A 25,494-nucleotide genomic window follows, 5' to 3' on the forward strand; every position below is an offset into this window, starting at 1 on the left:
TTTGATTTGGTGGTTCTTTTTTACACTCTCCAGTGGTTTTGTTGGGTTGTGTTTTGTTCTGTTTTGTAACGGGAGAGCGTTTATAATTCCTTGTCTTGGTGTGTGAGGGAGTGAGGGCTACAGCCCCCAGCGAGGCTCTGAGCTGATCTCTGCCAGTAGCCTGTGCCATGGGCTGGTGTGATCCTCGAGAGCTGCCTTTGGCTCTCCTGAGGTATGCTAGCTTTGCCCAGCCAGAAGGAAGGGATGGGTTTGGAGGCACGCAGGGAGGCCCCTTTTCTTGCTGGTTATGAGGGCTGAGGCTGAGCTCCTGCACCGGTGCCAGAATTTAAGTGGGAACCAGTGGTGGGGAGAGTATGTTGGGCTGAAGTCCTGCCAGACCACTGGCAGACTCTCCTTTTAACACCACAGTGGGGCCGAGCTGTATTCCAAGACTGTGAGTGAGCTTCCCTCCAGTACTTAGGGTTTGGGAGTCTGGTTTGGCCTATGGCAGAGCTGGGCAGGGGAGGTGGGGTGCATGCAGGAGTCTGCACTGCAGCTGCCAAGCTCCTGCCATCTGCTCCGGTGTTGCACAAATCCTGAAGTTTCTGCCCAAGACTTCAAGCACTCTTTGGGTTTCCTCCCTACAGCTCACAGAGGTGGGCAGTGAGGCTTCATGGGCTCAGTCTGTGACGTGCTCTGGGAGCCATGGGAAGAAAAGAGATAAGAAACACTTTGTTAACAACCCGGTTTGTACACTGGTGGCATCGTGCCCTCTACATTTTGCACAGCATCTCCTCAAGGCCGCCATAGCTCTTCGGAGAAGCAGGGGACCTACCTTGTATTCTGCTGGGGTGGTTGGGGATCCCAGGTGGGTCACTACTGGCCACAGAGCAGAGGGGTTTGTGCTGGGACCTTGTATCATACCTGGTGAGCACGTGTTTGCGAGCCAGCAGTGGTATCCCCCCCCCCTCTCTGGGCTGTAAGGCAGCTCCTCCTCCACGGCAATGTGCCCACAGCCGCTTCGAGGAAAGCCTGCGAGCCAGGAATGCGTCAGGATGCGTCCCTGAAGTGCAGCCTGGCCAGGCCACAGGGCAGAAAGCAAAACATCCTGGGGAGACCTCGAGAAGTACCGGAGAATAGTTTGTGCTTTTGGAGGTGATTCGAGCTGTCATCCCTTCTCTAGGAGCTCGGGCTGTGGGAGGTGTGGAAAGCCTTTGGGTCACCAGCTTGGAGGGCTTGGAGCCCTCTTCCTTTAGCCCAGGACAGCACCAAAGTTCATAGCAAGTGTGTAATGCTTTGGTGCTGTCTGCAGAGCAGTGAGGTAAGAGGCAGTCAAGCACCTGGGTCATTGTTACTGCACCTGCCTGGCAGTAGTTGCTGAACCTTACTGGTTTGGGGCTGCGGTGATATGCTCAGGCCCTTAACATCTCTGCAAGCTGAGCCACTCCTGGGTGCCTGTATGACAGCAGGTCTCTTGAAATGTCCCATCAGGGAATGAGAGAGCTAGGAAGAGGACCCAGGCACCCTGCTCCCTAGTTGCAGGCAGTGCTGTGTTGTCTCTGCATGAGTCCTGGGCACTCTGCTTCTCAAGGTGGGCCTGAGTATCTCTGTACCGCTCTGTAGTGTGTGTATCCGCCTCCCATTTGAGGTTCTGCACACAAGTCCCTGCTCCCCATTAACTCCCCATCTGGGTTTGGCTGGTACCAGGACAGGGAATGATACTCTCCTCAGACGAGAGCTGTGCATCTCAGCAGGGAGACGGGCACAGGCTCTTTGTTGTCTGAGGGATGGGAAGCAATGAGACAAGGGCTGAGTGTTTGAGAGGGGACCGGAGGAGAGTAGGGAATGCAGAAGGGTGTTTGCAGCCCTAGTACAATTTGGGCTGGGAGCTGCCTCATTAAATCACTACTGTTTGCTTTTCTGGAGTGACCCAGAGGAGAGGATGCTTTCCCTGAAGCAACATCTATCTGGGTTATCATAACCACCAAATGGTTATGTTTTGTTTGTTTTATAAAGTCAAGCCATGGGAGTCAGCATCAGCAGTCTTCCCAGCTAGACAGAAAAAAATTCCATGATTGCAGAGAAGAGGGGTGGAGAGAGATGTCTGCAACAGTTCTTCGTTATTTCCAGACGCAGTCACGAAGAGCCAGATGGAAGGAGATGAAAGAATGAGAAGAATAGGTTGCTTTAGACACCAAACAACGTTTTAGAAATAAAGCCATGGGAATAATTCTTTTTTTTTTATTGCCCAGCTGAATCAGAGTCAACCCAGAAACTTCATTTCAGGTCAGCTGAAATTCATTTTTTATTCTCAACAGAAAAATAAGACCTGACCAAACAAAAAGTTGCTAAGCTAATCAAAGCAGTTTTTATTTTGTTCTCTTTAACCTTTAAGTTTACATACAGGATTTTATTTATATTTCAAAATAAAAAAGGGAGAACAGTTCACTTCATCTTAGAAATCATTTTGGAATCAAAACTGCTTCCCAAGCTGGGCACAAATTTCCAAATAGTTTTGATCAACCTCAGATTGCATTTTCCAGTGAATTAACTCTGTCTGAAAAATGTTACCCAGCCTTATTTAGGAATTATAGGAAATCGATGATCTTGTTTCTTAATCACAGAATTGGCTTCATGCTGCAAATGCTGGCAAGTCTCTGCTGCCAGCTTGGTGCACGGGCTCTGGGGTGATGAAGGGAGCTGTGCTCTGGGAGAAGTAAGGGTGACTGAGGCTGCACCCCTGGGACTGCACGTGTGGGTATGGGGTGTGCTGCTTCCAGCGGGCACAGCAGAGGTTACTTGCTGCTCAATTACATTTTACCCTTCATTGTCTGTACTGCTTTGCTGCTGTGAGAGGGAGCGTAGCTGCAACAGGTATGTTGTGAGAGCAACAGATTGTAAACTAAGGCTGGGGGCAGGGAGGAGGACTGGGGAAATACCATCTTCACTGATAGCCCACACAGCATAATTTATCTCCTGCTCCCCTTCTGTTTATGGTGGGTTAGTTCAGCAGTGAGACGGGGGACCCATGAGGTCCCCATGCCAGTGGAAGGGCAGGCAGCTTGCTGAAGAGCAGCCCCCGTGTTTGGCAAAGCTTCTTGAGCAAGAGCAGGTTCAGCATGAGCTGAGGGAGCAGTGCAGGGGCAGAGGGGCTGTAGGCAGCTGTGGTGCCGGTAGCACAGTGCGATGCCCATCCTTGGGGCATCCATGGGAAGGCTGGAAACACACTGACTCTGAAAGTTTTCTTCTTTCTTTCCAGCTGTGGCAGTTACTATAGCGACTGGATTTTGTAGTGCGTTTCGCAGTGATGCCAGCAGTTTTCTCATGGCCTTCTCACCTTACCAGAGCTTCCTCATGGCTGGCTGGGTAAAAGGGTCAGCCATTCACCCCAGGCCAGGCTTGTTCCCTGTCACAGAGGGAAGCCTCTTCAGACAGGTGTGAAATGGTGTTAGTTCTGCAGAGGGATGGTTTCAGGTGCTGGTGCCTGCGCGGCGGGATTTCTGGGGGATAAGATGGGCAGTAGGAGTTGGCTCATAACTCAGGGGTCACAGTTCCCCTCGCAGTGGGTCCCCGATGGCCCAACACCACTACTCTGGGGTCCCAGTGTGGGGCTGTGAGGCAACTGCCTTTGCAGTGTAATGGGATTTGCTTGTTGCTGCTGTCACGTCTCTGAGCGCAAGGAAAAATACGTATCCGTCCCAATACCTGTAGATAGCTTGTGTGCTTGTGCAGCCCTTCCCAAGTTCCTCTCACAACAAGGACTCTCACTTAGTTTTCACAGCAGCATTTTTCCTCTTCCCTTTGCAATACAAATGAGTAGGTGCACACACCCTTCTGCTAGTGGCCAGGTCTGCAGCAGTAGAAGCTGAGGTTACCAGAACCTAGAGAGAGTGTTCCTTGCATCTGCCCACCTCCTGAAACCCTAGTTTGCATTTTGAAGGTTGTAATGTGATGGAGCTGTGCCTTTTTGGCAGATTTACCACTGATAAGTAGACTCCAGGTTCTCAGCCTTCCCAAACTTCTCCCCTCTTGCAGGCTTGTTTTACCCGGCTTGTATTTTTACATTTTCCCATTAGTCTGACAACTGTTCCTGATTGTATGGTTTTTCTGGCCAAGAAAAATTGTCTAGACAAAGTAATGCCTAATAATGGGATTTATTCTGACCCTTCTTCACTGTTCCCACCAAATGAAAGGGTTCTCATGACTTCTCATATGGTAAAGAAGCTTCAGAGGAGAGAAATGACTGTGGCAGAGAGCAATGTCCCCTGAGGACTTGCTCTTGCAGACCCTTTGAGTGGAGCAACCCTGAAGCTGCTCTGCATTAAGGAGCTGAGCAAGTCCTTGACCAAGACTGGAAGATGGGAAGTGCAAAACTGGCTTATCTCCAATTCTGTTCTCACCCTCCCTCCCACACTGAGGCTGACTCCAATCACACAAATATTTCCATTGCTTTTTTGCAATGCGTTGTGGTAGAAAATGGGTAAAGAAGGACCAAGGCAAAGAGCTGGGAAGCAGGATCATCAGATCCATTGCATTAGCAATGGGAACAAAGCTACTGAGGTCTCTTGCACAAGAAGCTGGAGTCTGCTGGTAAACCTCATCATTTCCTGCACTCCATGTTCTTCTTTTGTATCCAGTTACTGGAAGAGGTGAGGAGATGCCATAGGGCTGTAAATCCTCACTTGCCTCCAACTGCTCAGCTCACTTTTCCCTCCTTTGGAGCCAGGTAATGGCCGAGAAATGTGCCAGATTTGGATCCCATTTAGAAATAAATCATCCCAGCTGGCCAGAAAGGCTTATTGGCAGGACCAGTAAAATCTGCAGGACTTCTGAGTGTGAGAAAGTAGGGAGACAAAGGATGGGGAAAAAGAGGGACTGCCATAACACAGAAAGATCACCAGAGATTTGGTGGTTGAAAAGGAACGTTTGATGTTGTATATGGCACAAAAAACATCTTGGATTGAGGGAGCTGAGCTGCTGCCTTCTGGTCATTCTTGAGCAAGTCCCCTCCCTTGTGCCTTTCTTCTCCAGTCCGTCACATGAGGAGTGCGATAGCTATCTCATCCCACAGGTCCTGTAGGACTTATTTCATTTATGACATTCCACGTGCACCGAGATCCTTCCCTGTGCACGAGGGTTATTTTATTATCCAAATACTAAGTGATTTACCAGATTCCTCCCCCTGAGGATGTGTTGCAGCAGCAGCGTCTCCTCTCCTCCTGGGGGACTGACTCTGCCCTGCTCACATAGGAAGCCTCTCCAGCTGGCTTGGGATGCAGGAATCGGTCTCTGATCTCCTGCCTCTGTGCCTTGCCGGGAGCCAGCACTAGCAGGAAAGTTCCTGGTGGCTTAGGAGGAGCTGGCAGTTTCACTGCATGATACAGCAGGAGGGAATCCAGGCCTTTCTTCCAGAAGCGCTGCGGGGATTTGTGGAGGGAAGAGCACTAAGAGACAGTGCGGTGCAAGGGGAGTTTTGGGGTGAGTGGAAGAACAAGGCTGTGGCAAGGAGGGCACTGCCAGATGCAAGTGCCCTTCCTCCTAGCAGCCATTTTCCAGACTTGTTTGCGGTAGAGATTTCCTCTTCCCCAGACTCTCATGTCATTGTTCCCCTTCTGGGGCCTCACCAGTCGTTGCCTTGCGATGGAAACTATGAGGTGGTGTGGGCCAGAGCGCAGACATTCCTTCTAGGTTAAAAGGGAAAACGGAGTCCTCGTACGGTGGCGTCCCCGGGAGAGGTGTGCCCGGCTCCCTAACTGTTAGCAGCGTCGCGCTGTAGGAGAAATCAAGCGTTCGGCGGATGTCTCTCTCCTCTTGATTAGGTTGTGGGGAGAAAAGCCTCCTTCCTCCTCATTGTTGCTTCCCTTTCCTTCCAGGCACCAGGTCCTGCCTGCTCGCTGTGGGACATGAAAAAGCCGTGGCAGTTGTGTTAGGGCTGAAGTCCCTGCCAGGAGGCCAGGCTATATACCCACTGGGGCCAGTGGGAAGGTAGAGCACTCTCTCCACCCCACCAATTTCTCCAAGGCAGTGCTGCCCAGGCAGTCTGGTTTTGTAACAGTAGTAGCATCAGACAGCTTAATCTCCATCTCCCTGTTAAAGCCACATACAAATTTCTACAAGCAGGCTTCTGATAGCAGTGTTGTTTTTCCACAGCCCAATGCAGAGGTCACCAACCTGATGGGCTTCCTTTATCACAGAGGCAGGTAGAGCCTCAGCTGCTCTCCTGCTCAGTGCTCCAGTATTATGGGCAGGGCTGGTTCCTGCATCACAGAATGAGCAGCCAGTAAGGCAGGAAGGTACACACACAAATGGGTGAGGTACAGGTTTTGCAAAGAGGGAACCTTCTCCGAGCTCTGGGAGTTGCAGGTCCCATCCTCTCTTGCCTGTCTCTAGAACCAGGTTTTCTGGTAACATGCTCTGATTTCCAGCATGGACAGAGTATGTATGCTCTGGCTTCTTGTTTCCCATTAGCAAAAGACAGCTGACATTAAATATTCATATATTAAGCATTCAAAAACCTTTAAGGGGTCTTGTTTTGTTGTGTGATGTGTTTAGTGAGCTAGTCTGAGGTGTCAGCTGAGAATAGGAAGAGATAAAAGGAAAGATTTGGGAAGCAGGGACAGGATGTGGTGGAGTGGTGATTGGGGTTTGGGTGTGTGGATTGATGGACTGGGGCACATGTCCCACTGGGAATGCAGTGGCTCCCAGCACTGTGTTTACATCCCTGGGTTGCAGCTGGCTGAAATACTTCAGTGGTGGAAAGGAATGGGGGAAAGCAGAAGAGAGATGTGGTCTGTCCTCCAACACAAGGAAAACATTGGGGAGTGAGCACAGGGGTCAGCATGGGGGAGGGTGAAGGGAGGCAGGAATGAGGACCCTGCCCCCAGGACCGCAAGCAGCGGTGGTGTTGAGTCTGCTGAGATGAGATGCTGAGACAGAGAGGAATTTTGTGGGGCTCTGCAAAGGAATCGCAGCCTGGTTCCCTAAGGAGGCGAAGCTGTGTCAGCAGGCTGCCTGTCTCTGGCCTCCAGTGAGTTGAATCCATCGGCCTGTTTCCGCCACAGCCGATGGAGCAGTGGAGGCCTCCGCGATAATGGGATCCAGCTGGTTTTGTGACTCGAGGTGACTGGCTTAATGAGAGGGGCCTGCAAAGACCCCTCCTGAGGAAGGAGTCCATATGCTGCTCTGTAACTAGCTGACAGACAGGCTGTGCAGAGAGAGCTGTTGGAAACTGGGCTTCATTAGTTATGCTTGCAGGGTGGCTTTAGGATTCATAGGAGGAGGAATCCTTATGTTTTAATGACGTTGGACCTATTTGCATCCAGTGCAGAACTCATGCTGACACCCTTCAAATAGGATATTGTTAGCATTGGGAACATTATCAAATGCGTCTGATCATAGTCCTTGGGAATCCAGCGCTAGTCCAGACTTCTCCAGACAAACATCTTTTCCTTTTTAACTAATTAGACTGCGGATAGCCAGCCTTATTTTTGAGCCTTCTGAGCTGCCCATTGATATCTTTGCTGGTGTGAGCCTCAGGACACATACCATGTGTCTCTCAGAGGCACAGGGTGGGGGAATAGGTCCAGAGGGTGCCTTTTTGGGACCAGATAATACCAGACCTGAGGAAGGGTACATTTGATAATCCTACACCAGTGTGTTCAGCAACCTCTGGTAGCAGCTTTCATTCCAGAGAAGAGAGTTTGGATCACCTCCATGGCCTACTGTACCCATCCTAACAGTGATGATGTCCTGGGAGGTAGGTTTTATCTGAGGCCTGAACTGGGAATCAGACATGGTTCAATCCCCACACACTGACTGGGTTTATCACAATCTTATCTTTGACAACTGAAAATCAAACCCTCCAAGTCAGGCTTAAAGGCACTTTGTGTGGGGTTCCTTCCAGGGCCTGCAGGTATCCCGAGGCGATAGCCCTCAGGAAGAGAAAGCGCAGTGTTCGCCTTACATAGCTATTTATGGCAAACCCAGCGTTGGGGGGGCCTGCTTGTTTCACGCTAATCTGCTCGGTTTACGCTGCTGCCAAATTTCCACCCTGACACATCAGCATGTTAGGGGATCCAGAGAGCTGCCACAGGAATTAGGTCAGGTTTGTGGGGAGGGACGAGCGCTTTGCTTGCTGGTCACAACAGATCAGAACGATGGGCTTACCTTCTACTGGGGTGGGTGACACAAATGGCCGGGGGGTGAGGGGGTGACAGGCTTGCCTGTTCATGCGTGCCCTCCAGCAAACAAGGGATCTGCTCTCCCCAGACCTCTGCAGGAGGGCACCAACAGGGCTGCCGAAAGAGCTGTTGTGCCCAGAGGCACATTTGCTTAATGGGATGAAGTGCCTGAGCCGAATGCTTTCTCAGTGCTATCACTGCACTGTAGTTGCTAAGTTTTCCTGACTTGCCCCTTGAGCTGCTCTGCAGCCAAGCTCTCTCATTTTCCGTATTGCAGCACTACACAGCATTTCTCTCTCCCAGCCCCACAACAGGGGAGAAGGGGGGAGGCTGGGAGTCAGGAGACCTAGCTTCTCATCTTTGCTTTCTGCATCACTGATCTAGCGCTTTGTATCTCCAAATCTTTCTGCCTTGAGAATAAAACACTGACAATGGCTGAACAAAGCTATAAGGTTTCATTGCTGGATGTTGAGTTGGTTTAGAAACTGTGCAAGCAGTGCAGTGTACAGACAGCACCTTGGCACTTTTGGAGACCCCTTATATCCATACTCCAGCATCAGTCATGGTGGGGAACAGGAAAAAGCAACATGGATGGGAAGATGTAGGGAGGACTGGCTGAAAATGTGTAGCTGTGAAGCTCATTTCTCCCCACCTCTGTGGAGGCACTCTTGCAAATTGTGCTGCTTATACCTGAAAACTTCCTGACAGCTTTTGTTGCTGTGCTGTGAGAATCTGAGCGAGTCCTGCACCCCAGGCATTGTTCTGGTGCCCTTTAGTTTTGCCTTACTGGTGTGGCACTCCAGTCTGTGTAATACACAGGATTGCCTCCCAGCAGAGCTTTTGTTGCTGCAGCTTTGGAGCACTTTGATTTCCTTGCACGTCAGGCAGGGCAGAACTGCAGAGCCCTGATTGTACAAAGAACTGCACAGAGCATCGTAGGAGGGGTCAGGTCATTCTATAGCTTCCCACAAACTGATTCCAAAAGAGCAAAAAGACCTGCCTGCAGTCGCTGGTGATAGCAGAAGAGCTTTTTACTCCCGTCAGTAGGAGCAGGGCGGCAGGTATTGTTTCTCCAGCGCAGCGTGGGCTGCTGAGAAAAAGACTTTTGAGATCTTCAGGAGGATATTTATTTATTTATTCTTATGGAAAGATGTGTGGAAAGCAAAAAGCCGCCTAAGAGGTAACGCCGCACCTCATAGCAGAGTGGTCTCCTTGCTCCTTCCCCAGAGCAGAAATCCCTGCTGTTGCCTTTGAACAGCAGGGCACCATGGAGGCTTGGGCAGCTCTTCTCAAAGAGTGGAAGCTCATTCTCCCTTACAGAGGTGTTTTGTCACTAAACTATTAGTGGTTTTGGCTTTCACAGGCTGGTTGGAAAAGCCCTGTTCCCACAAGTGACACTGGGCAGTTGTGGCTCAGCGTGGGCCAAGGGAGGGAGCGGCCAAAGGAGAGTTGCAGCTCCCTTGCCAAGCCACAGAGCCACGATGCCTCTTTCCCTTCATGCTTGTGGCCACTCCTTTATCTTGCTGTAAGCACGGATGGGCTGAACTGTGTTTTTGGGTGGTCTCACCAGTGCAGAGCCTGCGCAGGCCCAGACTGTGCCCATGGCACTGTGTGTCGGCACATGGAGCTGTGCTCAGTCCCAGGCATCCAGGCAAAGGCGGGGTTTTGGAAATGCTCATGACACCGGTGCTTGTGCTGCACTGGGGTTCCAACTCCTCTGTGCCAGTTGCTGATAGGGATGAGAAACAGCCCTTCCTGTTGCCTAATTTTAGCTCTACCTTGAGGCCCTGCATTGCTGGTTGCCATGGCGATTCCTCACCGCAGGCCCTGCTGCTGGCTTTCTCGCCCGAGGGTGCCTTGGAAGTGTCTCTTTGTTTTACTCCCTTCTCCCCAGGAAGCAATAGCTGAGGCAGAAGCAGGGCTTGTGGCTTGCTGCACTGTCACTTCAGGTGCTCTTCTTAGCGTTTTCCCATTCACATGCAAGAGCCTTTCATCTATGAGGTCATGCTTCCCAAGTGTCTGAAAGCAGTGCGCGTCCCTGTTCCCATTCAGCAGACAGCCAGGGCTATGTGAACATGATGCTACCCTGGGTTCCTGGCCCATGAGCTCATGGCAAAGAGCTTTCTTCACACCCTTTGACCAAGAAGATGTTTGAGGAGGTTGTGCCCCTGCAGAGGCCACAGGTTGAAGTGTCAGGAGTACCTCTGTGCTATGGTGGATGCTCAGAGTCTAGGCTTTCCTGCCCCAGCTTCATGCCTGAAGCTTTTATGCCTTCCCACTTGTTCCCTAGGCAATGGAGGAGTAATTGCCCCAATGGAGAGACCTTGGGCATCTCACACAAGGCAGAAAACGGGAGCTGCCTTGTCACAGTTAGTAGTATAAATGCCGCCCTACAGCAGTTAGTAACGACTCCCTGCCCTTTCCCTTCCACCTGCTTGAGCACACTGTGCACAGGGATGAGTGACGCTTCCTCAGCTCGCAGTGATGGAAAAGGCAATGGCAGCTCACAGGGATGAACAATTCCAGCCCCCAAGTCCTGAAGTTAAGGGCAATGACATTTAAACACTGTGGAGTCTTTTTTTGCATGTGACCTTGCACGTAAACCTCTGCAGTTCACATTTTCAAACTTCTACACGGTAGACGCGAGGACGAGCTATTTAATACGGCAGTGGCAGCTGCCATCCCCGCTTACTCACACGAGCCCAGCACATAGAGCGTTATAAAGAACAAACTTGGCAAGGTCCAAAGTAGCATCAGTATACGTCATGAGAAACCAGCTTGGCCAGTAGCGTCTGAGAGGTCACCTGAGAATCAGGAGTAAGGATTATAAAGCCTTGTTCAGAGACCCCTGCTGTACTCATCCATTCACCCTCTGCCGTCTCCCTTAGACTCCCAGTTACGTGCAGGAGACTCAAGCGTTTGCCGGGGAGGCAGCTGGAGAGAGCTCTGACCCTGTGGCATGCCATGAAACACCTTAGAGCTGCACGGCCGTGCAGAGGGGTGGCTGTGGCAGCTGCGAACCTCCATCTGCGTGCAGATGGAGGAAGGACTCTGGCAGAGGAAGGTGTTTCTGCCTCTTGCTCTTGCGGGAGGCCAAGGCGGGACCCATGGCAGCACCTGCAGAGGAATGCAGCTTGACCTGCAAAGCAGCCGCAGTGGGTCGCTTCACAGGTGCAGTGTGGAGTAGGTGTAGGGTAGCAGAAGGAAGATGATGAGGGTCCTGGGGGATTTGGGGGGGGGGGGGGGGCGGTATATGTGTAGAAGGGACTATGGTTTGTTGACTGTAATTGCAGAAAGTATGGTTTGTGGGGTGAGCATTGCAAGGATGGGGGACACGGAGGGCTGTTGCTGGGAGGGAGGAGGAGCAAGCTGAGTCTGGGAAATCCTGTGCCAGAGTGAGAGGGTGAGCAGGCAGAGCAGCTCAATTCCTTCCTTTATCTGGCAAACCCCTATAGACAGCCATGTCAGGACGTGGCAACCAGCTCCAACCTACTGCCAGCCTGTGACAACTTAAAACAAGAAGAAGCAGCAACTGGCAATTGCTGTGATGAATAAGAAAGATCAGAATAATGTGGTGCTCTAACCTGGTAGGAGGCTGTTCTGGTGGGGTGGCTCTGCTAGCATCCCCACCCAGGGTCCCAGTGGGAGACCCATGGGACAGCTCCTGGGCTCCGGTGGTATGGGGACAGAGCTGTGGTCAGGACAAATGCATCACAGGGCTGGTTTCCAGCAGGCTGTCCAGGGAGAGGAGTTTTGCAACCCAAGCTCAGTCCCAATGGACGCCTACTGAGGCCAGCTGCAGTTGTAGCAATGCTGTACGTCTCTGGCCAGGAGGCAAGAGCCGGGCCTGGCATGGGTGGGCACAGCACGGCTGGGAGCTTGCTGGCAGCCCTGGCTGGCCATGGAGGAGGAGAGGCAGAGCACTGCCATCTATTGCCGGACACCTGGATTACAGACCTCAGTGGGTGGCAATTCAGAGCCATGTCTCAGTCTTTTCTCTTCTTGGTCTTTGGCTGGGTGAAGGGACCTGCACGCTGTTAGAAACCCTGTAAATGGATCAGCACTTGGGTGTCTGTGGTGCACTTTGGGTGTGTGAGCGCCCTAGTCAGGCTCCAGCCTGGGAGAATTTCTTTTTTTCTTTGTGCTTTTTGCAAAGGGAGTTATTTTTCTTGTCCTACCTGAAGTTGTGTGAGGTTGCTTTGTGCAATGAAGCACCCATGTTGCTCTGTCCCACCCAGAAGCACCTAGGTCATTTACCCTGGCCCACCACCAGAAGGCAACTAACTAGAGAGGTGGATACAGCAGAGCGGGCAGAGTGTCTGTTGTAGCTCTGAAACGGTATGTGAAAGGAGGACAAGGGGGTCAGAGGGAGGGTAACAGTCCATCTCCGTAGGTTGAGCAGACCAGAGACACATTACTCATTTCTGAGCGAAGACCGATGTGTCTGTATACTCTATTTTTATTTTACAGAATAGGCAGCAAGATGGGAACATCTGCAGAGAGACCTCATTGGTCTCGATGACCATACAGAAGGCCAGCAAGCAATGCTCTGAAGACCAGGGCAAGGTTATTCAGGAGATGTTCTGGCTGTCACTGTGGGCTGTTCAATAAAGGCAGCAGCTCACTGTGAAAATGTGGTTTAAAGGCAAAACAATGACAAAAAACAAAGCAACAAAAAAGGAAAAGCTTAGTAAAAAGAAGCAACAGGATAAAAAATGTGCTCAGCATTTGTTGTTATATGTATCAATAATGCTTCAGGCAAATTCTGCTCCTTTTTGATCACCTACTTTCCAAAGTATATGATGGAGGTACAAAGATGCTGCTAGTAAGCAGAGGTTAAGAATAATACTCTGATGAGAAGGTAACAAAATCCTTTGTGTATTAGAGGAGAGTTGAGGAAGTCAGTTGGCTGCCTGAACCAGATATTTAACGTGCAAGTGGAAAATATTAGATTAAATGAAAGTCACAAAGGAAAATTAATGGCAAAGCAGAGAATTAAATCAGGGCCTCCGAAGTCTGAACCCCTGGAACTGACATCTCTTTTAAAAGTCTAAGAAAAAAAGGCATTAATCTGATAAAAGTAAATGGTGTTTTTATGGAAACTATAATTAATCACAGATATCTTCCTTGATAGTTGTCAGTAGTTTGGGAATGCAGCAGGACCCCAACAAAAAACAAAACAAGATTTGACAGTTACGTGAACAACAAGAATACTTGTGATGACTTTGACTAGGAGAAAACTGTGAAGCATGTAAATTGTGCTGCAGGGCATAAGTCAACTTTTAGCTGTCAGGGACCAGGAAGACATTCTCTCTGTGAGAAGGTTACTGTATAATTATCTATGACAGCGTTTCTTCCTTTGAAGTGTTTAATCTTGACCAGTGGAGGCAAGATAATGTGTCATCTAGTTCTGTGAAGTGGGTTGGGTTTTTTTTTTTGTCGTGATGGGAGCATCATCTGGTACTTGATGGCAATTTCTTCCATCTATTTGGTATATCACCTTTCTCTGGGGTTATGTCCACCACCTTCTTAAATAGCTCAAGCAAAGGCATTTCTGCTCCTACCTTCCGTGAAAAAGAAAAAAGTAAAAATTTGAAGACAGCAGTCCCTGATGTGAGTGAATTATTCTCACCATTTGTGCTAGGCCTTCTCTTGCCTGTGTTTGCTCCAGTTCTCCTAGGTGATTTTCCAGGACTGACTTCAAGGGAACCCTCTGTTGCAGGGGATGGAGCCCTAGCGCTTGTGTCTGCTCCTGTTACTGTCTGAGCTGTCCATCTGTTGCAGTCACGTCTCTCTTGTTCTGTAATCTGTGCCTTACCCCCTTGGTGCTCTTTGGACAATCTATAAGTTAAATGTGTGTGGGGAGGGTGGTTAAGCTGTGTTGCTGATGTATTTTGTGCCTCTTTGTGTCTTGCAGGAAGAGCCAAGGAGCAAATCCAAGATCTGTGCCAATGTTTTCTGCGGAGCGGGGCGGGAATGCGCTATGACTGAGAAGGGAGAGCCCACCTGTCTCTGCATTGAGGTACGGGGGCAGAGCAGGCTCTGCGTCTGGGACAGGTTCACTGCCATCACCCTTTGGCTGGGTTTCAGTTGCTGGAAGGATCCTGTGGTGGGATGAGGCTACAGCTGTTTCGGAGCAACTGGAAATTCACAGTGGCTCTTCAAGCAGCAGGATCTTTCCCAGTGTGGTGTGGGAGAAGAGCCCCGTAGGGTAGATATTGTCTGGGGCTTGCAGCTGGCTTGACTGGAGGTCTTTTGTTGGGAGAGCCCAGTGTGGTATTGATACGCAGCTGGCTTTGGAGGGCACTCTAGGAGGTGGTCTGTGAGCTCCAAGACAGTCTGTCCTCACTGGCAGCTAGTTTAAGGAGGCTACAAGCACCCTACTAAAAATCAGCTTTTGTAAAATGGAAATAATTGTGGTGGAGCGCTGTGAGGATGAATAGCTTCGTGCAGCAGGGAGCCAGAGATGATTAGAAGAGTCTTTCCCAGCTGTAGAGACACAGAGCCTCCCCATGCCACTCTGCCCCACGCTTTCAAACCATCTCTGCCTGGCTCCTGGGAATGGGCATGTGGCTCTTTGTTCCCCTTCCCTTGGAGCCTGCAGCTCTGAGGCAGCCAGCCTGGGCAATGGAGAGTGAAATGCGCCCGTTGGCAGGAAGGGAGTCTGCCACTCTGGATAGGCTTGGCCAGAGTGAAAAGGACAGGAGAAAGAAGCCTACAGCCTGAAGGGTGGCACCGAACTCTCCCTCTGCTGCAGGCCGTGCTGTTTGCTGATGGCTTACGCTGCATTTGGCTGTGGAAAGGTGGAGCAGAGTCTAAAAGAGATGTGACAAGAGCTGAGCGAGCAGGGGAGCACAGAACAGATCTATGGGAGGTCCTCCAGGCAGGCTGACAGAGCAGCAGTTGCAGGGTTGTGCTCAGAGTTTGTGCCAGGTGCTGGTCCCTCTTGCTTTCAGGAATGCTTCCCATGGTGGTGGACACAGGGGCTGGGATAAAGTGAAGCCTTTGAACCCATACCCACAGTCTTCTCTGTCCATGTTTTTCTGCAGTGATGATGGGTGGGCTCAGCTTTTTCCAAACACTTTCTGGGCTAAGGGGAGCTGTGTCAAGGGCTTCTCCTGAGTTGGGGTGATGCTGGGACTCACTTGCCTCCTTCTGTCTGTCCTGAAGAGGTGGGGGTAAAATGTTGTCTTCTCTGTCTCTCTCCCAGCAATGCAAACCTCACAAGAGGCCTGTGTGTGGTAGCAATGGCAAGACGTACCTGAACCACTGCGAGCTGCACCGTGATGCCTGCCTCACGGGCTCCAAGATCCAGGTGGATTACGATGGCCACTGTAAAGGTAACACGGGCAATGAAGGCCGGCTACCCTCTAAGGGACGGAGAGATGGAAGCCAAGTATGATAACAAGGCAAGACAGCAGCCTCACCAGCCAGGACCTTGTCCCACAGTTGCTGAGCAGGGCAAACAGGTCATGATGGCCAGGTTCTTCCAACAGTCCAGGTCACCAGGCAAGGTTGTGGTGATGAAGCAGTTCTGAAGTCAAGTCACCAAGTCTAGCAATGGTAACTAGAATCAGGCACAGGCCAGTAATTGCCAGACAAGTCCATAGTGATGCTTTACCAGGTCTGAGATCAAGGTAGGAAGACAGTCATCAGGTCAGGGCCTTGATCAGGGAGTCTGTGGGAGGTTTGGGAATGATGGCAGCCGAGCTGGAAACAGGCCTTCCAGGCAAGTCTAGGGGCTGAGACAACAGCTGAAATGGAGCCCCTGGGCTTGCGGTTAAAGAGTATAGATGGAGACTGAGGTTGTAAGGACTGTTAAGGCCCTTATTAGTGCACTCAGAACCCTGATGCTTTGGCTGTGGTGGGATCTTGGAACTATTGTCTCCCTGGGTAGCTGGGAGGGGAGCATTGAGGAGAGCAGGGCAACATCTTGTTCCTGCCTACTTCTTGCTGAGCTCGTGGATTCAGCCAGGCAAGTGTGTCAGTCTGCCTGGTGAGGAAAGTTCAGGCTCAGGGTAATCCCCCAAAGCCCATACTACCATCCATGTTCATAAGGGACCTCAAGAATTTTAGAAGCAAGGGTGTTGCCACAGTGGTGGGGCTGTTTAACTCATTGCCACGCCAGCCTCACAGTAAGAAAGTGTTCCTTACCTTCAGATGGAATTTTGTGTGTTTAAGTATGTGCCCTCTGCATCTTGCCCTGTCACTGAGCACCACAGAGAAGATCCTGGCTCAGTCATCTTTATTCCCTTTCATCAGATACATAAACAGTGATAAAATTGCTCCTGAGCCTTCAAAGGTCCTCAAGGTTCCTCTCAGGGTGACAGGTGTTCCAGTCCCATAATCATGTATGTGGCCCTCAGGTTTCCAAAGACTCCCAGGTTCCTCTGCTCTTGCTCAAGTGCTACCCAGGGTGGGAAGAGGTTCATATTGCTTCATGTTGCATCAGAAATGTCCTCTTCTGTCTTTTCATTAACAGAGAAGAAGTCTGAGAATCCAGCTGCAAGTCCAGGTAAGGAACCATCTCCTTTCTGCCTGGGGCCTCATTATGCATTTAGGAAAAGAGACAGGGAGGAGAGATCTGCTGGACTTCTACAGCTCTGTAAAAGTCCTACCTCTGCACTGGCTGTAGCAGAGTCTGAGCTGATAAATCAGCTCTTTACTCTTAGGTAACCCTCCAGGGCTCACACATCTCTTGGGCTCTTCAGCGCGCCGGGATGTCTCGGGGACTCTGCATGAACAAGGAGCCATGAAACCCAGTTTGCCCCTAAGGACACAAGCTATTCACCCAGACTGAGGGAAGCAGCAGTCTTTTACCTAGTTCACTGGGGATCTGAGACACAATAACTGTGGAGCTGTTGTCCCCAGCTGCAAGAGCACTCTGCTTTAGGAGGGATTAACTGCTGGGCGCAGAGGCCCAGCACTACGGAATGAATGGGGCATTGTCAGGGTAGTCAGGAGGTACAGATGAACTGCCGCTCCCATCAGTCAAGAAGATGATGTTCAAGGTCTTTTCCAACCTAAATGATTGTATGATGTCACTTTGATGCCCTGTGCCTGGTTTCTCCCCTTAAACATTGCTGTGCATACTTAGACTATGGATTTTGGGGTTGGATGCTGTGTTTCACTGGGGATCCTTTTCCCACCTGTGGCCTCTTACGTGCTGGAGCTGTATCATCTTCAAATTCCTGGGACAGATGAGAGCAAACCTTTGTACAAGCTTAAGGGAAAGGACCAGATCAGAGCCTGGCAACGCCCTTAAAAGAATTTTATGGAAGCTCAGAGTTAAACATGCAGAATCTCTGCGGGTGGCTGCTTTTTTGTTTTCTTCATCTGTCCATCTGGTTGCGACTGTAGTCACTGGATTCAGAAGGAGATCCTTAGTGTGTGTGAATGACACGAATGCACACTGATTCCCCTTCTGGCTCCATTGACCTATGGGCGGGTGTGACAGCTCTCAGAAGCCAGAAGATCTGAGGTTCGGTTTTGCTTCTAAACACGTGGTTTGGTGCTAGCACACAAAGCCATACCCGCCTAGAGAAACCTGTGACTGTGGAGACGCCGTGAACAAGCCCAACTTGACCCCATGCCAGTTTCAGTCAGAGTGGACAAGTCAGGGATTTGAAGGAATTAGATCTCCTGAGACAGCAGGCCCTAAAACTCAAGTCTTGGGGACAGTGTGGTGGAAGGGCTTGCTCAGCCCAGTCTTCGCCCTTGCAGATGATAGAGGTTTTGGTACTTGAGGGTTGATGGCCAAAGGCCTGTTCTGCACGGCATCCAGAAGTCTGAAGACACGCTTAGAGGCCTTCATCCCTCGATCTGGGGACTCTTCACACCAAGATGAGTCAGCTCTGTGCTGTTTTTCCCAGGCTTCAGGGATGGGAAGGCAGAAGAGCTTTGGCAGAAGTGTCATTTTCTGGTCTTGCCACATGGTGTCACCCACAGCCCATCCTCCGTTCAGCCCATGGCACCTTTGCTTTGATCTGGCAGTGGCATGTTTCCAAGGACTGAGAGGCCTGCAAACTGCCGTCAGGGCTGGCTAGGGTTTTTTTTTTTTCCCCCATTCGTGTCTCTCTGGTCTCCCTGCCAACTTCATTTGTCTCATTCTTGCCTTTTCTTCTGCTACACCTTCTCCCATTACAGTTGTCTGCTACCAGTCGGACAGGGATGAGCTTCGTCGCCGTGTCATCCAGTGGCTGGAAGCTGAGATTATCCCAGATGGCTGGTTTTCCAAGGGCAGCAACTACAGTGAAGTCCTGGACAAGTATTTCAAGGCAAGTAGAGCAGCACCTGCCTCAGTGGCCAGAGAACATTTCTTGCCCTGTCATTGCCAAACAGCTGCCTTTCCCCACCTGAGAGGTTCTAGTGTGATGTACCTGGTGAGCTGGGGGCCAGAGAGGTCTGGTATGTCCTACGTGTTACAGGCTGCCTGCAGCAGCTGCTGATGGAGCCACTGACACAGCTATGTGACAACCCAGACCTGGGGTATCGCTGGCTCCTGGTGTCTGACCTGCCCTGGGGAGGAGGAGGAGGAAGGCAGGCCAGATGTGCCTGTGGCAGCATAGAGAACTGATCTCGGGAGAGCAGAGAGAGCCAGAGGAGAAGAGGTGGCTGAAAGTGCTGGAAATACAGGAAGCTGGGGCAGGGGCTGCCCATACTTTGTTCCAGACAGTCCCAGGGCTGTTTTGAGATGGGGTTAGGGGATGCTTGGGGTCTTCCAGGGGGTTATTAGTTTGCAAGGAGTATGGCCCAGCTGTGGCTGAGAGCTAGTAGTTCCCTAGTGCAGAGAAAGAGGAGCCATCTGCGAGTCTCAGGCCCTGCAGTAATCCCGGTCCTCTTCCCTGTTCCCTATCAGTCAGCCTCTCAGCCCATCCCCACGCCCTTTTGTGACCAGCAGCTCACACGCTGCTCCCATGCTCCTGCCACATGCACCGCTTGGTCCCTCCCCCTCACGCCCGGCTCCTGATGAAGACTTCAAAGCATTCAGGATGGAGCTGGAGGAGCAGGTGGGGAAAGGGGGAGAGTGTTTAAATCATGAGCTGTTGACAGCAAGAGATTAATGGTGCCTGACAGGAGTGAGCGCTGCAAGCAAATTTGCCATGGCAATGGCACCCCCTGGTGAGACAGAGGGGCTGGTCCCCGAGCTTCAGAGAGCATCCCTGCTTTTGTAGCCATTAATGCTGCTCCGCCTGTGGAAACCCACTTGTGGTCCTGTGCCCCTGACCGTGCCTGCCAGCACCCAGAAGCTGCAGCGTCCTGCAGAGGGGAGCTTCTCGGGCTCCCCCCTGCCCAGGTGCTGTCTCCCCAGGGCTCTGGGGAAATGCTCCATGCAGCCCAGTCATGCCCACCAGCCCCACTCCTGTCTGTGCCCTGGTGAAATCCTGTGGCCTCAGCTCCGAGGCAGGAAGCCTTGCGTTCTCCTTAATATCCCCCTTTTTCTGGAGCGCTGATCCCAGGCACAAGTGGGTGAAAGTTTCCATGACAAAGCCATACCTTTTCTTGGACCAGAGAGGGAATTTCTTTCTCTGTCAGGTGGCAATCCACCATACCAACTCTTCAAGCTCTGAAACACTTAAAGAAAGATTCAGAGCATGGGAAGACTTGGGATAAATCCAAGCAAAGGAAACTAAATGGGTATGAACACACACTAGTTGTGTCTCCAGTGAGGGTCTGCTCTTAATGGAGGAACCCAGCCATGCCCAGCCCGTGGGGCTCCACAGCACTGCCCTGCAGGTAATAAACACTGGAGACAAAGATATCACAAAGCTTTTCCCTTTTCTCCTCGATGGGGAGGGTAACAGATCTGGCATTAAGCTGTTCCCCTCTTGAAAGTAGATCACAGGGATGTGGGTTGTTTGTCAGGCAGGCTCTGGCCTTGGAAGAGGTGATTTCAAGAGGAGTGAGGTCAGTCGTGGGAGGCTGCTGCGTTTTGGAGGGTCTCTGGGGGAACATGTAAATGCAGAGCATCGCATTGAAAGGCAGGAGAGCTCCCTTAACTGAGTCTGGGTCATTTGGGGAACCACAGCCACTTTCACAAGAACTAGTGAGGCTTCAGTAAGAGATTTGAAAGTCTCGTAGAATTTGATGTGTTAGAGGAGAAGTTGTGTAGGCTACAGCAAGCAGAGTAATTTTCCTAGCCCTGCAGTCTTCTCCTGAACCTCATGGAGGTAACAACAGGCAGTGCCTCTTCCAGCATTCCTGGAAGCACTGCACAAGGAGACACAGTGACCTGCCCCAAGTCACACAGCCAATTTTAGCTGGCAGCAGTCTGTGTGCAGAATTTGTTTTCCCCTCCCTGCAATGCAGCTGTCCCTGAGGTGGCCAGTGGTTCCTGCTGAGTGCCCAGCACTGTAACATGACATCTCCAAACAGGAAGGCAAAAATGCAATTACCTCTCTGGGTGTACAGCCAGAATTTTGGGGCTAAAAGTCCTGCTCTTCAGTGCCAGGAGTCCTGTTAGAAACCTTAAGAATTTGGTGGTGAGGCATTGTGCTGCTGCATTGAATTGTTCCTTCTCTGGGATCAGCAGAAAACTTCTTCTTGTGGGGGTTTTTTCCCCCCCTTTTTTCACTGTCAGAGTCCAGGCCCAGCTTTGGAGTTACACATATTGGAAAGCTGACACCACCCTGAATGCAACTAGTCTGCTTTAAGGCAGGAGGTGTGTAAGACAGCTAAGAGCTGGTTGGAACAAAGAGGAGAAATGGGGTTGGAGCCATAAATCAAGCAGCAGGAGGTGAATGAGAGGCAGTGTAGCTTATCGCTGAGGACAAGACTAGCATCATGTCTGATGCTGTTGTGGATATGTTGCTGCTTTTCTCTGAGCCTCTGTTCCTTGAGCAAAACAGGGATGATGTAACCTGTTTCACTAAACCTTCAAAACATTAAGTACACGTGGAAGAGGAAGCAGAAAAGGGGCACCCTGAGCTGATGAATCAGACCCTCTCACGTCTCCCCATCTTTCCCCTCAGAGCTTTGACGATGGTGATTCTCGCTTGGACTCCAGTGAATTCCTGAAGTTTGTGGAGCAGAATGAGACTGCTGTCAACATCACCACTTACATGGACCAGGAGACCAACAAGCTGCTCAGGTGGGCAGTAGATAAGATGCCGAGAGGGGGGCCAGGGTGCCAGATGTGGTAGAAGGGACCATGGATGTCCATTCATGGAAGATACTGGTTAGAGCCTGCACTAACAAAGGATAACTGTATGCCAAGTGGTTTCTCACTTAGTGAGTTGTGAATACCACCAAAAGGAGCAGTCCACCCCTCCCCTTCACATTTGGCATGTATTCCAACCCTCTTCTGCCCTAAATCAAGTAGGTGCGTTGGGTGACACAAAATTTGATGCCTTTTATTTCCTAATATATTAGCTCTCCAGCAGATTTTACCCACCTTTTGCCTGGTAGCCAGGTCCAGAACAAGGCAGGTGGTGGGAAAACACAGCTCACAGGCAGCCTGCTGGTAGACCTGGTGCGAGCATCGCTTGAAGACGTCGCTTGCGAAGTCTCCAGTCGTGTGTGTGCATCACTCTGCGTGGGCAGCTTGTGGTTGGGCTGTCCGTACATCTGTACCTGTGTGACAGCGTCTGGATGCCACCGGGGTCCTGTTCCTGCTTGTTCTGAATATCTCCTCACTTCCCAGCCCTTCCCCAGCCAAGGGGGTGTTCCGTGTGTTTTCCTTTTGCCTGCGTGCAGTGAGGCTTCCTTAAAGAAGCCGCTTCTGCCAGCATCTCAGTCTTCCTACTTACTTGTGGGTTTACTCATCTGTGCTGTGAAGCCAGCGGAGCAGGGGCCTGTCTGGTGCAGGCAGCCCTGTGCAGAACATGCCTCTGTTTCCTTCCAGGGGACTCTGTGTCGATGCCCTCATCGAGCTGTCGGATGAAAACGCTGACTGGAAGCTCAGCTTCAATGAATTTCTCAAGTGCCTCAGCCCATCCTTCAACCCACCAGAGAAAAGTAAGAACTCCCTGTTTAGACCAGGAACCAGAGCGGTCTTGGGAAGGGTGGAAAGAAGGGAGACCAACTTGGGGCCAAACACCAGATGCTGCTAAGTCCACTCCCAGGGATAACATTGATACACACCTACCTCCCGTCCAGCAGCACCCCTTGTCCCTACAGTGTCAAAGGTGCTGCTTTTTCTGTCCTAGAGCTCCCACAGCTCTTGTGATGAAAAAGGTTTGGGTTTTAGAAGCAAGGGCATAGGTCAAATGGACATGGTAGGCTTGGAAGGTCAAGACGTGTTCAACAGTGTGGAGATAAATCATGTGAGGAGTTGATGTCTGGATAACTTAGGAACCAGACCAAAGTCCTGCTGTGCTCTGCCTTTCACACAGAGAGCCTCCCTTATGAACATCTCAAAGTTCACTATCCTTCCAAATCCTGCTTAGTGCTACAGTTCACATGGAAGCAGCCTAGTGTTCTTCTGACCAGGCCTGCCTAGATGTTCAGCTTATGGTCTCCTCCAGGGCCTCTGGTCCAAAGGTGCTGCATTTACATCCCACTGCAGGGGCAGCCAGCAGCAGAGAGAGGCTGCTTAGGGAATACTAAGTTGAATTCTCTGTTGCCTTTTTCATTGGGAAGCTAGGGAGGCTGCATCTCCCCTGGGAAACATGACCAGCTGGTTTTCACTTAACACCATGCAGGCCTTTGAGTTCTTCAAGGGTCTTAAACATGTTACAGGTCTTAAACTCTGAGAAGTAATGAGAAGGCTTGCCCCCTCCCCATTTCTTTCTCAGGGCAACATGAAATACACAAATCATTTCCCCAGCTTCTTCCCACCTGGAACAAAATTGTTTCAGAATAACCAAAACTTTCACTTGGAGGGTTCTCTTCTATATATAACAAATTAGGAAATCCATACAAACCCAGTATTGAGATTTCATTTGGAATTGAGAAATTGAAATGTATTCCTTTGAGGAAGCCAACTGAAGCCCTTGACTCACCCAAATTGTTTTTTGGCTGAGTTCACACACCAAATTCAGCCTGATTGTTTCAGTTGTCATGAAACTTTTGGTGGTTAGGGGAAGGGAGGCCTCCTCCAAACACCCATGTGCCTCTCCTCTCTCAAAGCATCTCCAAAGTGTGTTGTCTTTAGCCTGCTGGTGATCTCAGAACCACTGCCCTTGCTTTGTGCCTCTCCAGAGTGTGCCCTAGAAGATGAAAGCTATGAGGATGGAGCAGAGACCCAGGTGGAGTGCAACCGCTGCGTCTGCGCCTGTGGGAACTGGGTGTGCACCGCCATGACCTGCGAGGGTCCGTATGCGCTACAGGCACTGGGGTCTGTGCAGAAGGGGGGGCTGGCTTCCTGTTGGCACTGGCTATCCAGGTTTCTTCTCTCTCCAGCTTCTCCGTGGGTGGCATGTCAGAACAGCAGAGGGGTTAGAGGGATAACGAAGCCAAAGAATCAGATCAGATGTCATCAGCAAGTGGCATCTCCACTGCCTCTTCATTAAGGATCAGTTCTTGTACTTGGATAGCACCGAGCTGCCATTTGTTCCTTCCAAGAGGCCAAGATGTTTGAACTAATAAGAGCTTTTTAAAATAACTTGCAGTGCCCTCCTTCAGGTTATTATTTATCATGTGTGAGGGAGGGACAGGGACAGACTGGAAACCCAGGTTCTGAAGTCCCAGGTAGCCACGATGCCCATTCTGGTTCTCAGAAGTCAGCCCATGCCTTCCTCCAGTGAAGCTTTCTGAAGTGTGAGCCATGCTGCAGCCAACCTGCCTCTTTTTGTCCTCTGGTTCAGCCTCTAGAATTTGCATACCCCACTGGGGACAGCACTGAACCCCTTTTCTGCTTGCAGGGAAGAATGAGAGAATGCCTGCTCAGAGACAGCGACCTGACCAAGACCTGACTGAAGAGGAGCTGGCTAGATACGTTCAGGAGCTGCAGAAGCATCAGGTGAGCATGAGGCTGGGAAGGGTCTGCTAGCACTAAGTCTCTCCTCACTAGAGGAGTTCCTTCTGCTGATGGCACTTGGGGACTTGTGGTGGAAGGGGGTTCACTGTTGCCTGGGGGAGGGAGGTACAATCATGGGGCTTTAATATCTAAGCCAGTGTTGGCACTGTGTGTGGATGGGCCAAAGGCTTTGGGGCGCTGCCAGTTCCCGTGTTAGTGTAAACTTCACTTTTGCGCTCTCTTGCTCTAGGAGACGGCTGAGAAGACCAAGAGAATGAGCACCAAGGAGATGTAAGGGGCCTCCACACCAGAGGAGCCCAGGAGGATGGGCCAAACCTGCCGCCCTGTCCTCCAGTGCTGATCTCAGTATGCACAAGTGTCTGCTACAGTTGCCCAGTCAGATATTTACATTGTATAGCGATGGGTTATTTGTTTTGTAATACACGGAATGGGGCCAGGGAAGGGGAGCAGAGCCCACCTGTTCAGGGAGCTTCATTGCTGGGGCCTTGGAAGGCTGGGAGGGACATACAGCAGTCTCTGGGACCCTTTCCCAGGGCAGACAGCTGCTCCCTCCATGAGCTAACAGGGATTTCTTGTTCCCCTGGATCTGGGGAAAGGACGGAGGTCAGTGCTGGATAGAAAAGGGGGTCTTCAATCGATACAATTGTCAGCACCAGCCTTGGCTGCAGAAATACAGGCCTGGCAGTTCTGTGGCAGAGCATGTGTGCTGCAGGGCTTCTTTAGCCAAGGACCTTGCCCTGCTTACCCTCCCCTTTGGTTTGAGCTCCTCAAAGCTGATCAGCCTGGTGTGACACCTGGAAGTCACGGTGCCATGCTGCTGGCATGAGTCCAGCACGTCCCTCCTTGCTTTCCACTGGACCATCCCCAGCAGCTCCTCCAGTTCATTGTGGGCTCCAACACAACATAGTTCCTTTGACCTCATCTCTTACCCTCCCTGCCCCCTCCTTAGAGGTGCTATCATATTGTTTCCTTATCACATCCACATGCTGACTCCCCCTCTTGGGTTGTCTTTTTTTTTTTTTTTTTTAATTACTTTCTTTCCTATTGTAGTAATTCAGCTTTTGTATGTTTCGTAGCTCTAGATCTTTCCAGAAAACCCAGCCTCTGGGTTTTTGGTATTGACAGTGCTGTAATGCCCATGCACAGCTTGTATCGCACTGCACTCAGCCACCACAAACGCCACAAGCAACTCGTGAGCCCTGCGCTACAGGGTAGTTCTCAGCTGGGGACAGCAACATTCCCCGTGGGAAGAAGAGACAGGGCTGGATGTAGTTAGTTCCACCAGGCACAGGTTGACACTGCAGTTCTCAAGCTCTCACTCCCTCAGCTAGCATTGCCTGTGTGCTCCAAGTCCATGGTAGCACCTCTCTGAGATTGCCCAGAGGGAAGCGCTAAGTTGTCCCTTGACAGAGGGAC

The 25,494-nt window shown here is 50.9% G+C and overlaps 1 protein-coding gene across 1 annotated transcript in view; it reads left to right on the forward strand.

Annotated features, from left to right (window-relative positions):
- The window catches only part of FSTL1 (follistatin like 1), a gene marked incomplete at its 5' end in the record, with an annotated part of 50,203 nt that extends 25,494 nt beyond the window's left edge, over positions 1-24,709 (forward strand). Inside the window, 9 exons of the mRNA XM_084274248.1 lie at positions 14,077-14,181; positions 15,370-15,499; positions 16,642-16,674; positions 18,306-18,436; positions 21,131-21,249; positions 22,003-22,115; positions 23,301-23,411; positions 23,963-24,060; positions 24,308-24,709. Of these exons, the coding sequence (XP_084130374.1) occupies positions 14,077-14,181; positions 15,370-15,499; positions 16,642-16,674; positions 18,306-18,436; positions 21,131-21,249; positions 22,003-22,115; positions 23,301-23,411; positions 23,963-24,060; positions 24,308-24,352 (885 nt within the window). The 3' untranslated portion in view covers positions 24,353-24,709. The remainder of the gene's footprint in view (positions 1-14,076; positions 14,182-15,369; positions 15,500-16,641; positions 16,675-18,305; positions 18,437-21,130; positions 21,250-22,002; positions 22,116-23,300; positions 23,412-23,962; positions 24,061-24,307) is intronic.
- Positions 24,710-25,494: the final 785 nt, after the last annotated feature.

Source organism: Gallinula chloropus (genome assembly GCF_964237585.1).
Source record: "Gallinula chloropus genome assembly, chromosome: 1".
Classification (NCBI taxonomy): Eukaryota; Metazoa; Chordata; class Aves; order Gruiformes; family Rallidae; genus Gallinula; species Gallinula chloropus.